Source organism: Pygoscelis adeliae, unplaced genomic scaffold (assembly GCF_000699105.1).
Source record: "Pygoscelis adeliae isolate BGI_AS28 unplaced genomic scaffold, ASM69910v1 Scaffold286, whole genome shotgun sequence".
In the NCBI taxonomy this organism is placed as follows: domain Eukaryota; kingdom Metazoa; phylum Chordata; class Aves; order Sphenisciformes; family Spheniscidae; genus Pygoscelis; species Pygoscelis adeliae.
Genome location: NW_008825076.1, coordinates 9139269 through 9157173, shown reverse-complemented (window position 1 = coordinate 9157173; position 17905 = coordinate 9139269). Strand labels below are relative to the sequence as shown.

Sequence of the window (17905 nt, the reverse complement as noted above, 5' to 3'; positions counted from 1 at the left end):
CACCTCCCTGTGACATGGAGCCCAGGCTGTGATGAGCAGAAAAGATGCTGGCCTTTTTCTACATGCTACTTACCCTTCCCCCTTTTTATTTTCCTCCCTATTTAAAAGCTGCTTACAGAGCTTCCTCTGTTGCCCGTTGCTTTGGGCGCTGTGTCCACCCTACTGTCTGCCTTGGCCAGGAGAAGTGGCCATCTGCCCTTCCCTGGGCTGGCTGCTACTGCAGGAGCAGTTAGCCCCAGTCGTGCCTCCAAGACCACGCTACTCTCATGCTCTCGGTCCAAATATGAGTCCTCTCTGCCTCATAACACCAGGGAAGGAGAGCTGCCCTGTGGTGGGGCTTTTCTCACCCCTCCTGCTGCAGAAAGCTAGCAAATCAGAGTGGTAACGGGGTTTGATTACTCCTATGTTAATCAGGCTGGAAATTCGCTGTGGCATCTCGTCTCTGTTTATTTTGTCTTCTGATTGTAATGTCAAAAAGACAAACATATGGTTAGCCAGGACTACGGAGGCTCCTATATGAAATGCGTGCTTCAGATGCTCTTTAACAGATGGTTTGATAAACATCTGAAGGCATCCATGACCACATTTCTTCCTTTTGTATTTTCCAAAATATAATTGGGTGAAAAGCTAAAAATTAATGAACCAAGTGATCATAATAACACATTAATATCAAAGAAAAAGAAACAGAAGGATTTCAGGGAACTGGGAAGCTAAAACTCAGATTACTTTGTCCAGCATGAGTTCAGTCCCGTAGGTAATGAGAGGAACCTCTTTGGAAGGTTGTCCTCAGCTGTGGTTTGTCCTTGACCTTAATGAACTCAGCAAGACCTTGGCCATTATATTGAGTGAACGCTGGACTGGGCCACCTTGTAATGTGTGTGTGTATCTGTGCGTATATCTATATATCAATGTATGTATATGTCTGTCTGAGATACACAAAACATTAATATCTCTGTTCAGGGGTGTGATTAAGGCTTTTGTACGCACTGGAGGATGCCTTTGGTTGCCTCAGTGGGCCCCTGCTCATCCAGCCTAGGGTGTCCGAGGTGTCACTAACCGCTGCTGCCCGTGGAAACTGGTGTCAATCACCAGCCCGATGGGCCTTGTTAGCCTGGGTTGGCGTTTGACCTTCTAACCGATTAAACTGGTGTCAGAGACTCATGCTGGGACTGACAGTAATCTGGAAATAATCAGTTGCCTTTAGGGGAGCGGATTATTTGCACAGAAGGGACTGCATCTTTCCGTAGGGACTGCAGAGGAGACTGAGAGGAGAGTAACCCACGTGTCTCCCTGAGGCTCTGCATGCTGAATATTCACTCCCACGCCGCGATGCTCAGACCCCAGCTCCAGAACAGCCCCGGTAGCACCTCTGGTCCCCGGGGCTCCCTGGGGATGGGGGGTCCCATTGCGGGTGCCTAAGGAGTCCCCAGGATGCAGAGGGTGGTGTCGGCTGAGCTTGCACAGGACGTCGCGAAGCAGAAAGAATTCCTGCAAATTCCTTCTGTGTGTGCCTGCGAGCTCCTCCGATTGCCGAGTTCAAGTGTAAAATGAGATTGGGTTTTTACACCCTTCAGCCTTTTCAGTCTGTCCATGAACTCAGCAAGTGATGCCCGCTGGTGGCCAGGTGGGGTGATGGGGGCCACGTCATTACCCTTCCGCAGGTAGAGGGCTGCTCCATGGCGTGGAGGACCCTGGTCGTGGGGGCGATCTCCTGGCAGGGCAGTGCCTGAGCAGCGATTTGGGATGGGCTCACGGGAGCTGTGGTGGTGCCTCAGCAAAGCCAGTGACTCTGCAGAAGTGGTAGGGTCCATCTAAAAAGCGTTATGAAAAATGGATGTGTGAACGCAGATGTTCAAATCCTTTCCCATAAGGGACTGCACCACACCCCGCTTTTATCTTTTTTTTTTTTTTAAATGCCAGGCTTAATACGATGCTATTTTCTGTATGAGAAGTGCAAATAATTCACAGATTAACTGGCTGTCTTTGTGAGGTTTTTTTTGGAAAAAAAAAAAAGGAATTTGAACCTTTTCAATGTTGTTGGACAAAACAAGTTGAAGTTTTGGCCCTCCATGGCTTAGGCAATTAAAAAAAATGTCTTTTTTATCTGTTTAGAGGAAGAAGAGAGTACTTTTTGTTTGCAATGCAGATGAAAAATCTTCCTGCAGGACTCAGTCAATTGTAGATGAACTGACGCCACCGATTCAATGCAGTATGCGTCATTTCTAATAATGACATTTATTGACCACAGTGAGACAAATTTCAGAAACCCCCTTGATTTTTATTTTTTTTTCCATTTAACGCTCAAACAGAAAAATCCTGTCATGAACCCGGCCCTCAAAACACCTGTCTTTTAAACCTAGAGTCAGTAATCAAAAGTTTCCTGTCTGGCATTTGCTTCCAGGTCTAATTTTTACTCTCCCCTCATTTCCAGTAAAAGCAAACCGTGCAGAGAGTCACTATGCGGATGCTGCTCAGGAAACTCTAGGTACCACGGGAAATGCGTCGCACGGAACTAATCAAAAGCTGCACGGCTCATTCTCCCTCTACCCTGCTACCACCCGTTCTGATCACTTCTCTGCTTAATAGAGGTACTAGATGAGTAAAAAAAGGTGAAAGAGCCTCCCCATTGCCCGCTCAGAAATTAGAGGCTTCCTTGTCTGCTAATCATGCAGAACATGTGATTCAAAGAGACGAGGATGGGGAATTTGGTCTGGGCTAGCAAGCCAGCGGCTGCTCAGCAATGGAGGCCAGGAGCTGAAGTTTAACAAATGATGGAAAATTAAAAATAAATAATTAATTAACTTAAAAAAAAAATTTCAAAAAAAAATTTTCAAAAAGACCCCTTCCTCCCTATCGCTCCATCCCGCCTCAAGATCCAGGGAATCCTTGCAAATTGAATTGCACTGTACAGCAATATCACGTTAGCAGCATGAGAAATACCAGCTTCCTACCTCTCTGCTCAATCACCGTTCCTTTGGCTCTCTGAACACTACAAATTGACCTTTCCTAGTCTTGTGGCCTTTGGAAGCCATGGCTTGCCTATCTAGCACCTCTACTACGCAGCTAGAGAAGGACTAATCTCAGCCTGTCCCACCAGACGTAGGGGATACGGGTTCCCCTCAGCGTTGACATTGGCATTGTGAATGGTTCTGTTTCTAGATCCCGTGGGGAACAGATAGCTAGAGCAGAGGGTTTCGTACGAGCAGTGTTTTCATCTTTTTCATCAAGCTGACAATCGTTAGGCGGCTTCAGAGAATTCCCAAAGAGCACCCATCTAATGGCCATAAGGGTACACAGATACATATATCTTAAGTTACTTATGCATAAATATATCTACTTCCACGCCTGCACTGGAAGAATCTCTTCCCCCGCCCCAGACACTGCTTCTCAGCAGCAAACATGCACTTTCTTGAATTACCAATGCCCAGAGTTTGCATGCTGTGAATGCTGGCAGGTGAACCCCATCAGCTCTTCCCCCCGCAGCCAGGCAGGTGGAAAGCCCAGGAGTGGCAGGGCACTGAGTGATGCCGCATGTTTGTGAAATCGGATTTTTGCATGCTCTTTTTTGGAGTCCGTTTTAATTCTCAAAATCACCAGTCTCTGTCTCCCTCAGAAAGCCAACAAACTACAGTTTTAAAAGTATAAAACTACAGTTTTAAAAGTATATGTATCTCTGATTTTCTCCATTAATTGTTCCAACTTGTATCTTTTCTTTTCTTGCTATTTTTTTCCCTGCTGGGTATTTTTATTATCTGTCAGACTAGAGGCTAAGACTCATGCCTGAAACTTGCGTGTACCAGAAGCTCAGAAGTAGTGTGGTAAATCCCATCTCTGAATGGGTAACAAAGAGGAAGGGGGCATGATCTAGATTTCGTAATAAGCAGTTCTCCATGGCAGGAAATCCCCTGTACCTGGATAAATAGCCTGAATCTTTGAGTTAGCCTCCTGCTACGTGTTTTGATGGTACTGTGGCCTTCCTTGAAGTTTATCCCTGAAAGAACTGGTTTAAATATTGGGTGATCACCAGTTGCGCAGACAGCATTTCAGTACATTTCCAAATGGCAAAGATTTGGTCAATAGTATAGCTGAAAAAAATATCATTACTTTTGTAGTGTTTCCGTTTGCCAGGTGAGGTGGTTTATCCTTGGAGGAGGAGGCGTAGTGCAGGCAGGGACTCCTCCCCAGAGAAAGGCTCCTTTCAGTTGCTTAACGTTGAGGTTGTTTTTGGCAGAGATTAAAACAAGGAGTGATATTCGTAGTGCTGTCCTCTCACCTGTCCATGTCCAGTTCTGTTTTCTGGAAAATCAGCCACTCTGATCTTAGTCTCTTCCTTGCATGTCTTCCTAGGCATGAATTTTTAATTGGTAAAGCCACTATATATTTTCTACCGAATTCCTTCCCACTGTGGTCCTCATTTCATCTCCCCCATCTTGAGTTCTGCAAGGGAAAGGGAGGATGAAACAAATTATTATCTCAAGATCTTCTTAATCCATTGGAGACCCTGAGGAGGAGGATTACAGACTGTAGTTCTTCCAGTCAAAAAGGAGTCTTGAACTTTGGAGTAGCTACAAGGGCATCTTTGTTACCTGCATCCATCCTGAACATAGTGTTACACACACTGTGCTTTAGTAAAACGATAGATTAACTGTGAAAGGACATAAAAATAATTCAAATGTCTTGTTTTCCTGGACCCTTGGGCTGCGAGCCTGCAGTCCCCCACTGCACAAAATCCTAGAGGCAGATGCCAGCACTTTGATGCATCTTAAGGCTGAGTGCTAGAAGCCTTCATCTAGGATGCATATAATGAAATAACAGCAAACGATGAGGCAATCATGGAAAACTCAATGCAGGTAAATTAATAGAAAACTCCTTAGAAGCCGTGGTTTCTTAATGTACTAAACCAATGATCTCTAGTCAATAAATGCAATAATGCATGCATTTTTAGACAGTAATGTAACTATACCAAGCCAGATTAGCAAGTCTATCATATTCTGCTTTGTAAGAGACTTTCCTGGCGTCTACTCAGAGAGATGAAGGCACCACAGAGACCTGACAGTGGGAAGAAGTGGCACACAGACCAGTGAAGGAAAGGTGTTTGCAGAGCCCTTGACTGGCCTGTGGGTTTGGGTGTAGCGTGTTGCTTAAGGTCTTGTTTAGGAATAATCAGTCAGCTCGAAGATGCAATCTAGCTGTTTTGCTTTGCTCCTGAAATGCAAAACAGCTGAGCTGGCAAATAGCAAAAGGTTGCTAGAAGATGCAGGATCTGTGTGATGTGGTGTTTGACAGCGCTCAACGTCAGTTTGGGAAAAAAAGGCTGTGTGTTAGGAAGAGAGGGGTGACGGTATAACAGCAATGCTGCAAAATAGCAAAGGCCAAGGTTAAAGACATGTCTCTGGCTCCAGTGTCCTTTCACTCACCCAAGGCCCCATGCTCAGCCAGGTTTACGTGGTGGCTGCGGGGATGGTGCAACTCTGGTCTTTCCTGTTATGATTTCAGTGACTCCCTTCAACCCAGGTCTAATACCGTGGTTGTGGACAAGGAAGAGAAGAGGGATTACTCACCATGACATTGATCATTGGCTGACCTTTTGTTTTCCTTATGTCCGGGCTGCTCTGCTTCTAGGAACTCCATTCTCTGGGCTGAATTCACCTTTGCAATGGCTTTTCTGAAATCACTGGAGGCAAACCAGGCTTGTGCCTGGTCCTCTCTTGGTTTCTGCTCTAGTCATGGCAAGTGTTGCACACACAGATGTATTTTCCTTTCCTTCATGTCTCCAGTAATTGGTTTCTGCCTCTTATTCACATCTGCGACCAGACTGGAGCCCAGTGATAGCCACAAAGGCTATCATTCACTCCTGGCACTCCTGCCTGGTTTTAAGAAGCTGTTCTCATATGCCATGAGCTCAGCACAAACTCTGGATTAAAAAACAGCCTCATTTCCCAACAGCAGATAGCCTCTTTCTCCTGGCCATAGCTTTTCAGAAGAATGGACACTGTTACTGGTTGAGTTCTTATGCAGAGATGGATCTGAGTCCATGTTAGTTTAATTCAGTTTGGCTAACGTTTGCTGCCTACAAAATGAAAGGAGAAAATGAAACAATTGCTCAAGTGTAGTTTAAAATCGATGACAAGAAGTTACAGGTGATACTTTTTATTGATCCAAAATGACTGCTAACGTAATGAGTCCACATTTTATAAAAGTGCTGATTTAATACTAGAGAGGGCTGTGGAATGAACCCCAAACCAGAGGGTTTCAAACGGGAGCTCAAACCCCCAGCAACCTAAGGAGGCTGATGGCAGCTCACCTGAAGGTTAGTTCCCATGCGTTTTGCTGCTGAGTGCTGGGCTGTTGGACCTAAATGAACCTAAACGCAAAGCACACTAAAGCAGCGAGCATCTTGCTGTCAGCTGTGGGACCATGGATCGGTCCTTACGTGTTCGTCCAGCATGGGCTCTCGTTTTCTGACTGGCAGCAGAGAAAAAAGTCAACTCAGTTTCTACCCTTTGTTAAATTCAATTCAAAAGCTGAAATTTTTGTAAACCTTCCCCAAAGTCGGTCTGGAAACATTACAATTTTTTTGTTATCGAATATGTTTTTAATAGGTGCCAGCTGAAGTTCTAGGAACTAAAGCACGCCCTATTACGGTGTTACGGCTTCCCATAATCTTAGTCTCTGGTTGCAAAGCCACAGTTTCCTTTCCCTTCCCTTCCCCCTGGAACGAGCAGGGCACCTGCCCCGTGCTTGCGCCGCTCTTAGCTATCACGATAGCAAGCTTCAGTTCATGTTGTCGTGTGTGGCTGGATTACCGCTTTCCTCATGTTCATGTCACCAACACATACGCTTTCCACTGAACTGAGGCTCATTTACCATCTGCTTGAGTGACATCTAAATACCACTTCTCCGAGACTCTCTGCGTCACTCTGCATGACTTTCTGGTTGAATGAGAACATGATCTTGGATTAGCTGACAACATATGTCTCTATATATGTCTATATTTCTTTTGGACTCTTTCCTACCAGCTCCTCCTTTGCAGGGATTGTATTTGCATGCGATTCCAGGTGTCATCTCCAATGAGAGAATTGCATGGCAGAAGGAAAAATTCAATTAATTGTTCATGTTGTCTCATGTAATCTGTGTTAAAACAAAGAAGTTACATCAGGTGTTGGGTTTTTTTTCTGAGTAGTGAGTACTCAGGAGCAAACCCCACCCAGATCTTTATCGTTCATCAAATTTCTATGAGATTTTTTAATGTGTAAAAGTGTTGCACCTCATGCTTTCAGGCTTGAAACTCTTTGCTCGTATTCCTCACCGAGTTCAAGGCTTTCTTTTTTGCCTTTTGTGATTCTTGCAGACATTTGCAGCACATTTATTGTGGGAATGGAAAAGGGGCCCCAAAGAAAAGGCCCTGCTTTACTCAGTGATGGGCAGCTGGTTTCACACCAAGATTGGTGATGGGAGCAACTCTGCAGAGGATGAGGCACAAAGAGATTGCTTTGAATTCTGAATATTAGTGTGTTGCTGATTCATTTATGTGAAACTTATTTTTAAAAAAGACCAGGTAGTTCAAAGTATTAGTACTACTGAAATGCAGTAGATTACAGGAAGATGCTTCTGTAAAATCAACTAAAATAAAGAAAAAAAAAAATCCAATTGGCCTACTTAGGATCAAATGACAAATAAAATTCCAATCTGGTTTCTAATCCAAGAAACACAGAATGAGAATTGCTTTTAAACATTTGGCTCATTATGTACGATGATTTCGGTAGCATTAGTGACTAAGGCTTGCATCCAGAAGGTATTTAGGCACATGCTCGTTCCTAGATTCCTGTGTGGATTTGTACCTCTGATCTGATTTTCAGTTACGCTAAACATCTGTTGGTCCCATGGCTTTCAGACAGGCTCTGCAGGTGGGCAGCACGCTGGAAATGAAATCTCCAGTGCTTACCCACGCAGTTTCACTGAATTAAAAATGCATCATTAATTGGATTAATTCTGCCTTTTCTAACTTGGTCACGAACAAATTTTATTTTCTCTCAAATGTATCTTTCAACTCAAAATTGTTGCCCAGCCAATGGCCACAGATAACCCTGCTCTGCAGCCCAGGAGCTGCTCTCCCCGTTCCCTGGGCGTTGCATCAGGGCAGCAGTGCCTCCTCGGGATCACGCTGTGCAACTCTGGAAAATGCTGCCTAAGCACCTTTCTCTCCCTGTAAATGTTCAGCGTCTCGCAATGTAAAGTGACTTTGTAAAAATAGCACCTTCTTACTCAACAAATCTGCTCCCTGTGTGTCTTCGAGTCACGTCTTCTTCCTTTACTGACAAAACCGAATGTCAGTTCCCGTCAGCACAGTGCAGCTGATACGGCTGGGGAAAAGGGAGCTGCATTTTTCTTTGCTTCAAATACCAGCAGCTAAGTTCTGATTGAAGAACCTCGTGCCAGTTTTGAAGGCAAAGGAGGATTGTTTGGCTCTGAGCTTTACGGTGGCGTTGCTGAGAGACAGAAAAAAACCAGGTCTTTGGTTGGTGACCTGGAAATCTGAGGTGGAAATCAAAATTCTTGCAACGTTCTTCCCGCAAGTCGAGTCAGAGCATTTGCAGCAAAACGATAAATGGCTGCTGCAGTGGTACAGAGTGTTGGGAATTACATCCATGGGTTTACTCAGTTTTGATTTGCCTATATATAAAATATTAACTACTTGTGCAAGTGCCTTGGCACTGGTTGTCTAACCTCTATTAGTGTATTTTAATAATCGATTACTATTCAGAAAATATCAAATTATCCAAAACTATTTGCAGTTTGGTTTCCCCAATGCTGTCTCTATAAAGTTTGCCCTTTCATAAAGATTCACAAAATCTTTTTGTTTTGCAATTTTCATGTGAAAATTCATCATCTTCCTTTGGGTGAAGGTTTTTAATTACAAATTTCAGAATTTGGAAAATAATTAGAGCTGGGTCAGCAGACTATTTCTCAGTGAGATCATCTCTGTTTCTGGAGGGATCTTTTCAAACCATAATTACAGGGTTTTAAAGAAATGGGATTCCAATAGAAAAACAGCAATAAAATGCCGTATTCTGAAGTTGTAAAATTTTGCTTTGCATGTTTATGACACCCGTAGCAGGCCTGCAGATAGATGTTAGCTACCTTTTAGATTGAATCTTTATAGCATACAAAGGAGTTGCACATTTAAGTGTTCATATTTAAGTATTTAAATATATGACTGGAAAAAGAGGAATTCTTTGGAATATATGAAAGGGGCAGCTCATGTTTTAAGAGGGAGGAAATACAGGAGCTGAAGAAAGGGAAAGGAAAGGTCTAAGCACCAGAAGTGAAGTGTTTCCAAGAAAGTCAAAAGTTTAAGCTAAAGGCTTTTTTTAATTGGTATTTTCTTATTAGATACAGGGTTTTGGAAGGCAGTTGTGAAAGAAAAGCTTCCTTGCTCGTGAACGGAGCCGATCACTGATTTAAGGAATCATAACCTCATTGTTTAACATCATCTGTCCCGCCAGCCCTGGCATCCCACGAGGGGCTTCTGTTTAAGTCCTCATTATTTTCTCTCTCTTAATAATCATTCCCATTTCACTCATTGTGGCGGAAACATTTCTACAATGCTTTTTTTTTTTTAAAAAAAAAGAAAGAAAATAAATATATATATTTTTTAAAAAAGCCAACAGCAAAACTACATCTCACTGCTGCTTGGAAGTGCTCTTGGTTTCTAATGGCTGGTGGGGAAGGACTGCGTGGTTTCCAGAATGACTCCTCCTGCTGTCTCCTTTTTGTCTTTGTTTCAACGTGTTTCTCTGAACAGTCAGAAGGTCAGTTTGAAAGATCGTGTCTTCTCCAGTCCCCGCGGTGCTGGCACCAAAGGGAAAGGCTCTCCACAGGCTCAGGGCATCCGGAGGTCCCCCAGCGCTGACCAGAGCATCGAGGACAGCCCAAGCAAAGTCCCCAAGAGCTGGAGCTTCGGAGACCGCAGCCGAGCCCGGCAAGCTTTCCGCATCAAGGGAGCGGCGTCGCGGCAAAACTCAGAAGGTGAGGGCTTGGGGCACCACGTGGGACCCCAAAGCCCCGTCCAGCCCCAACATCCTCTCCCTCCCCACCTAAGAAGGGCAGAGCTGCAAGCCAGGGTGCTTAAATAGGTCTCCTTCCCCTTCCAGTCCTTTAGCTTGGAGTATAATAAGAGGTAAGAAAACCTCTGCTGACACCCACGATAATGTATATATTTATGTATGTAGTGATAGGGAAAGGAGGAAGAGTCAGGCATCTAGAGAGGGATGAGAGCTGCAGTTGGCATTGCTGGATGTCACCATAACACGTCTTGGGAAATGCTCCCATCGGGATGCTCAGCAAAGATACCTCTGGTGCTTCCCCCTGGGATTGCTGTTTGTGATCCGACTTGCCTTTTCTCTCGTGGCACCAGCACGGGAAATAGTAACGCGTTGTCTTTATTCCTCCCTCTCCCAAACCCAGAAGCAAGCCTCCCCGGAGAAGACATTCCTGATGAGAACAAAAGCTGCAACTGCGAGTTTGTGACGGAAGATTTGACACCAGGACTGAAAGTCAGCATCAGGGCAGTGTGGTAAGAGAGGGAGAGGGGGGGAAGCGGTCCGCAAAAATAAACAATAGGGAAAAAAAAGAAATTGAAAGTCCAAGCAGAGGGGTCAAATGCTGAAACGTCTGTGCTGCAGGATGGTTTTCCCCTGGGTGGCCTGCCCTCCTTTACAGAAAATTCTGTCAGAAAGAGCAATTTTTGCTGATGGAAGGAATAAATGGAGAGACAGGAAAGTCCCCTGCAGGGATGCATCCAAATGATTGTTCTCACCAGCTTTGAGATTTAATGCTGACATTTATAAAAGCGGTGCAGAGAAGACACTCGCACAGCTGATAGTCCAAGGGGCATCGGGGACCCCCCCGTTGCAGACAGGGCTTCAGCCACGAGCCCCCGCATCCCCTTCCCCGCTCCTACTGCTGCATCCTCTCCCAAACCCACAGGGTTGGGATTTATTCCATTTTCCTTCCAAAGCAGCTCCCTGCAGTGTTTTTTATCTGCCACTAAGCAGGTCATTCTGCAGCCCAGGGACTATATTTTGCCTTTCCTCTCCAACTCCTGCAGCATTATGAGATTTCTCGTCTCCAAGCGCAAGTTTAAGGAGAGCCTTCGGCCCTACGACGTGATGGATGTCATCGAGCAGTATTCAGCTGGTCACCTGGACATGCTCTCCCGGATTAAAAACCTTCAGGCCAGGCAAGAGACCCCTCTCTTTGCTTCATTTTTTCACTGTTTTTTTGTTCATTGTGGAGGTGTTGCCAGGAGAGAGGCACTTTCCTTTGCAGCTACAACTTATTCTTTTTCTTCCTAAGAGAAAGCCTCAAGGAAAACACCAATGCTTGTGGCTGGAACCCACAGGGATGAGCAGGACAGGGACTGCAGACGGTGGTGTTATGCCACTAAAACTGCCTTAGCGCCCACCCCAGGCCACACACACAAAAATCACGGCTCATCCGCCTACTTATTTTGGGAGTTTCTGTCATTATAGTATATTCCACAGGTAAGGCAGGTGCGTATCTCTGCGGTGCTCCTGGCAGCATAGCAAAGGTTTGGTGCCCCAGCCTTAAGGCTAATATGTGGCTAATTTGGCACCTTCCTGGGAGTGACACAAAATAAAATCCGGTGTGCTGGTTGTGACCCTGCTGCTACGGGCAGAGGGGGCAGCGAGGAAGCAGCGGCTTCTCCAGCTGTTGGGACCACTAAGCTGTTTTAGGAGGAATCCCTCCTCGGATGGCACAGTCTGCCAAAAATATGTGCAGATGGGGATTTCTCATCCAAACCCACCGACGTAGGTGTGGTTTAGCCGAGCTGCATTTCAGCCTCCGTGCCTAAATTTTAGGGGGAGATGAGATAGTTTTGACAGGGGAAGAAATGTGAAAAAGGGACAAATGGAACCAAGAAGGGCATTTAAAATTTCATTTTCTGCTACGATCACCCAATTATTTCTCCTGAAAAAAAATGCAGATGAATTTGGTCCCCTCAAGAGAGGATCTGAGCTAAATCTTTTTTTCTGACCACTGCTCCCTAAGCCCTGATGTCCCATGTTGAAAACCAGACCCCAAACCCCAACACCCCCCCAGCTGTGTTGGCTCAGCAGAAGTAGCTCCAGTTCTGCTGAGCTCAAAGGACACCCGGAACAGAGCCAGGGCTTGGCCATAGGCTATCTCCAGTCAAAATAATATACCATTTATTTTTACACTTGGAGAATGAAAAGTATTTCCCTCCATAGCTATGGCAGCACAGCTTCCTCTGGAAGCCATTGGGGAAGTCTTCCTTTAATTTCAAACCCACCTAGATCCCCAGCAGAGTCAACAAACGTGCAAAAAAAGTGTTTGGGTATGCAAACAACTCATATGAACCCCAGGAATGGAATAGGAAAATTGTCTTAGGTAAAAGAGGAATCTCTCTTCTCCTGTTAATCTCTCAGAGACCATTTTAACTCTGCTATTTTTGATGTTCAAGCAGCGGAGGTAACTTTCTCAGTGTTGCTGCACGCAATGTTTCCCATTCCCAGATATGCAGCCAGAAGGTATATTCTCCCTTGCGTTGGAGACTAAAATATCCTGGAGAATTTCCTCTCTTTGAGCCTCTCACCCCCATTCAGTACGAATTCAGTGATTACAGATCCAAGATGTGTAGCTGAATCTGGAGAGGGAAGAGGAGGAGGAGGAGATTTATATTTCCTAACTTTAATAACCCGAAACATGAGGCCCCCAGGCTGTCTCCACAGTGGGTAGCGAACCATTGGGGTTGTCATCTCCACTGGTTCCAGGTGACACACCTGAGTTTTCAGCACCACGAGCTGGTGCGGCAGATTGCCTCACCATCCATGCAAGTCTCCCATTGCCAATCCTTCAAGGTGATGTGCTGCAAAGACAGCGTGGTTTGGTTGGCTGTTTTTTGGGATGGTTGGGGTAAGGAATTGCAGCTTTCAAAGACTAAACTGAATTCTCCTCTTAGCTGTACCCGTGGGACTGTAAGGCTGAGGCTGGACTAGACTAGGGCTGCCATCTACCCCATTGCAGGGACATCGGGAGGACCGGGAACTGCTTTAAAAGTGTGAAGTACCTGGATTTGGGATCCAGGCCTACCAGGCAGCACCACTGTTTTCCTGTCCCCACCAAGCAGGAGATCAGTGATGGTGACGGGAGCAGACCCCCTTGGGGTCATCCTTTGAAGCACTCATCATTATAGCCAGATGGGCACAGAGAGGTCCCATGGCTGGTCACCTGCCCAGTACAACTAGAAGGGGCACCCTGTAGACAAGGTGTGTGCCTGGGGTGGCCATGGCCAATGTTGGGGCATGACCAACAGGCGCTAGAGGTACAGTGCACGCATACAGTGCAGCCCAGGGAGGTTGTCACAGGACAGCTCAGAGGAGAACAGACATTTTTATTTCCCTTCCCTTCAGCATTCGAAGCACTGTGTTCTCCGTGCCAGCTCAGCTCAGCAGGGCTGGCTGTGACCCCTCGTAGCCAGGGCTTTGGTGGATTAAAGCTGCGTTCAAGCAAATTTCTGGGGTGTTTACATGCACTTTCCTCTTTAATCATTAATGCCTCTGCCACTGTGTCTGTAATGTGCTCTTTTCAGTGTTGTGTTCACACTGTCTCATGTCTCATCCTGACACCTTGCCAACCATGGATGTCTCCCGTTCATTGAGTTATACAATCCTGCAGCGTATCTCACCGACTCCAACAGCTCATGCTTTTCTGAACTAACTGAGGACGTGTTATCTAGCACTGGAACTGAAAGAATGAATATATGTTTTTTCATATCCAACCACCTCAATGGGATATTGCTAGACATATGCAAATATATTCCAGAGGGTAAAGCATGTTGCCTATTATATCTGGGGCGGGGGGATCTCCTAATGATGTTTCAGTGGTGCCTAAATCTCCAAATCTTACCCTGGAGTGAGTAAGAGTCTGGCTTTCACCGACAACCAGGCGGTAGGAGAGAGCCTTCTGTTTCCAGCGGAATATATTTTCAGATTCTCTCTCTTTCTCTCTCTGTCGTTCTGTTTTTCAGTTGTTTCTTTCTGCAACTTTTCTGACCAACTTTTCTCTACATGTTGCTTCATTATGCATTTTGCTGGTGTCTTTCTTCTTATTTACTTTGCCAGGATAGATATGATTGTCGGTCCCCCACCCCCTTCAACTCCCCGGCATAAGAAGTATCCAACCAAAGGAACCATGTATTCTTCCAAAGAATCTCCCCAATACTCGCCTAGGTTAGGATTCACCAAAATGCCGCTTTCTCTGGATTTTTCATTTGCTTAATGTCAAACCCCTTTCATGCCAGTTATATGACGGCATTTATCATTTAGCAGTGCAGCTTGCTAAATCATGACTCAGAAGGGCTTGCTACTTTGGGTATCCTCTGATTTACTTTCAGTAATGAGCTTTCACACTAGGCAAGCCAAAGGAAAAAAAAAAGGGACATTCATACAGTCATCAATAACCATCAGTTTCTTCAGCTAGCGTATTTTCTATTTTCAGTCTTCTTCCAGGTGTTAGAAAGCAAAATTATACCTCTTTTAAATCTCATATTTTATCAGGCTATATTCAGATGTAAAAGGTGGAATATTTACCCACAAATCCAATATAAATGATCTACTTTCTAAAAGATGAAACACTCCACACACAAGCGAAGGAGCCTCTGCAGCTCTTTGCATTATGAAATGAGTTTACTTCAGTGGGCAAAGTAAGAATGAAGTGTTTCATACCCGATGAACACAGTGTTCTTTTTTTCTTGCTGATGCAACTCTGCCAACCACGGAGGAAAAAAAGGTGGTAAAATATTACAACCATGGGACTCATTAAAAAAAAATAAATCCTGATTTTGTAAGCAGAAAGAAGAGCAGGAGTCAAACCCAGCCCTCAGTCATGCAGCGAGATTTTTCTCATTGCCCACATTAAGTTCTCTCCTTAGGTAAAACCGTACCTGAAGCTGATGCCACAAAGAACATACTCTCACTGAAGTTCCCGTTTGAGGGCATTCTGAGGTCTGGTCAGCAGGGCCGTGAGCTGAGCTCTGTTTTCACCTTGTATTGAGACTGCTGGAGCCCAAGGCAGGTATAAATATTTGCCAGAAAGTCATTTTCCATGCACAAATAGCAGGTGATTTTTAAATGCAGCAAGCTTAGCTTCAAATATTTTTTTCCTAAATATATTTGCCCTCCCTAAGAACTAATATGTGACAAATCTCTTGATTTTTATTTATGCTGCTCTGAGTAATCTTCACTAGAGGAATGTGAGTAAAAGGAATATCGAAAGCTTACCTTTTCCCACTCAGCTAGCTCAAAGATTAAAAAAAATAAGAGAATTTTCCAGAAGCCCCAAGCTTTATGCTTGGAAAAAAGACGCTCTCAGAAAAGCTTTTTTCCCATTTCTCCTCCCCGCCAAATGATGAGGCCCAAAACTAGTCTTCAAAAATGAAATAACTTTCTTATCTGCAGCAACATTTTGATTTTAAAATAAAAATATATATTCAAATGGATTTTGTTGTATTTAACCTACAAGATTAGGTGTGCAACAAGCCTTCACTAGAGGCAAGGTTTTCACGTGAAAGCTTGTGCCTTGTACACAGAAGAGGTGATCGATGGGTACAAGGGGAGGCCTCAAACTGGGATATTTCTTTTATTCCCTCCCAGTCTGTTGCTATATCAGCTTAATGTTAATGATTTTTCCCCCCTCTTTTTACAGTTTCTAATACTGATGGCCAGATTAAAATCTGTTCGCACATGCCCACTAGGCTTCTGGGACATTAAGACTTTTTTTAATAATTGCTCCCTTTTTTAATGAATTGAATTTTCTCCTTTCTTCTTTATTGACCTGTGGCTGAGAGGCTCCAGAAAGCAGCAGAGTATAGAAGGCTGCTGAAATCTCTGCTCCCACCCATTAAAAGGCTTATGCTGTGCTTAATTTTCGGCAGCTGCATCCTCCCACATACACCAGTGGGACTTGCGAGGTGCTCGAGGTGCCTGGTGGATGGGAACCAGAACTCTGAGCAGCCCCAAGCCCAAATCCAAAACCTCTGGGTCAGGCTCTGCTGCTGCCACGACCTTCATCGTCTCAGCACCACGTGGGTCCAGCCCGTGGGGACACATGCCGTGGGGTCCCCATGGGTGGCACCAGCCTCTCCTTTTTAGCCTGCACACCCCTGTTTTAGCCAAGTGCTGCCCAGATCATAAGAAAACACCCAGTGAAGGAAGAGGAATGAAATCAAGTGATGTCCCATGAGCTGTCTGAACCCTGTGGATGGCATTGTGGTGCTCTAGTGACAAGGGCTCAGTTCAGCCAAAAGTTTTCTGCAAGTAGCTCTCAGCAAAGACGGCTGGAGGCTAGGGGATGTCCATGGCTGTGGTTTGGCTGAAGGTGTTTGCTCCATGCTGTACACACAATTTGGATTAAATTCCCTTGATCAGCTAATTTAACATAGAATAGGTACAACCTCAGCTGTAATTTTTAGACAGCAGATACTGGTCAAACTATGCCTAGAGCAAACTTTATTGCCAAATGAGGAGGTAAGTAGCCAGTCCTGTGACATGGATGAAGGGGGTTTGGCTTCAATGCCTGGACTGTGTACAAAAAATTAAGAGATAAAGAAAAAAAGAAAAGAATTGAATTTACATTCCCAAACACTTCATTTTTATGTCATTTGAGCCGTTTGACCTTTTGATGTCTGCTTCTGGCCCGAGGGTGACATATTACACCTCTTTGCATGCACGGTGAGCATGAAGCATAATGAAGCATGAGAAAACCTGCACTGTGGCTGATGCAAGACTTTACATTTTTTTTTGTATCATTAGAAAGAAGGAAAGATATCAAAGTTCGCTTTAAAGAACAACCCCCTTCTCTCTCTCCCTCCCAAACCCAGCAGAGCCTATCAAGGACAGCAGATGGCACAGTTTGTCATGCATCGTTAGAAATCTCTGAATCCTCTTCTGCCATGAAGGGAAAAATACGGGGCTAATACTTCCAAAGCCTCAGCTGAATTCTTCCCTCCACACATGTGTATTCAACACAGTCAAGATAAGCGTTGGGAAGGCACAAGGCTCCCCATGGGATGTAGCGCAGAAGTGGGGTTTGGCATCTCAGAAGATTTCGCGGTCCCTTGTCATGCATTAGGAACATACACTATCCCCCTCTGCTTGCAAAGGTGGAATCTGTTCTCTCTTCATCTTTTGAGCTTTGCTGCCCAATTTGGACAAAACGTCAAACTCTTACAATGGCTAAAAGGGCCTTCTGTTCTTTGCGGTGCTCAGCTAGGCACAGGTGGGACATGAGCTCACGAGGAAATTCCTCTCTTCTCTTGTATCAGGTAAGGCACAAATGAAATCTCTGCGCTTTGCTGAGGGTAGGAGCACTCTCCCCTGGTCTAACTTCTGCCATGGGAAGCAAACGGATGGGAGACCTCGAGCCTGGTTCTCCCATCAAGAGAGAAGGACTTGGTTCACTTTCTTCTCCCCTCTCTGCACTGAAGTCAGTGGCCCACGGCTGCCCACCGCACCGTCCTCGGTGCAGACCCTGCCTCCAACGTGAGATCTGGCTCTCTGGTTTCTCAGAGCTGTGGAAGATGACCATCTCAGGAGTCAGGACTATGTTGAAGTATAAACACAAAGGGAATGAATCAAGCAGGAATTCTCCTGGGCTCTGGAGAGTCACAGAGGTGATCAGCTCCGGTGCAGGCACATCCCGCAGCGGAGCGGCAGATTGCAACATACAGGGGTGTTTCCTGAGCCGGGGAAACCCCAGGGGAGCGCAGAGACCTGCCGGGAGCCAGCAGCTCTCACGAGGGCGGCTGACGAGATATGGGCGGGCCAAGGAGTAATGGCTGGCAACCCCCCTTCCCACTCAA

At 45.2% G+C, this 17905-nt stretch overlaps 1 protein-coding gene across 1 annotated transcript in view; it reads left to right on the top strand.

The window, feature by feature from the left end:
* The window catches only part of KCNQ2 (potassium voltage-gated channel, KQT-like subfamily, member 2), a 44293-nt gene that overhangs the window by 21608 nt on the left and 4780 nt on the right, over nt 1-17905 (top strand). The window contains exons 12-15 of the mRNA XM_009326893.1: nt 2432-2485; nt 9806-10029; nt 10468-10576; nt 11111-11242. Coding sequence (XP_009325168.1) covers nt 2432-2485; nt 9806-10029; nt 10468-10576; nt 11111-11242 — 519 coding nt within the window. The remainder of the gene's footprint in view (nt 1-2431; nt 2486-9805; nt 10030-10467; nt 10577-11110; nt 11243-17905) is intronic.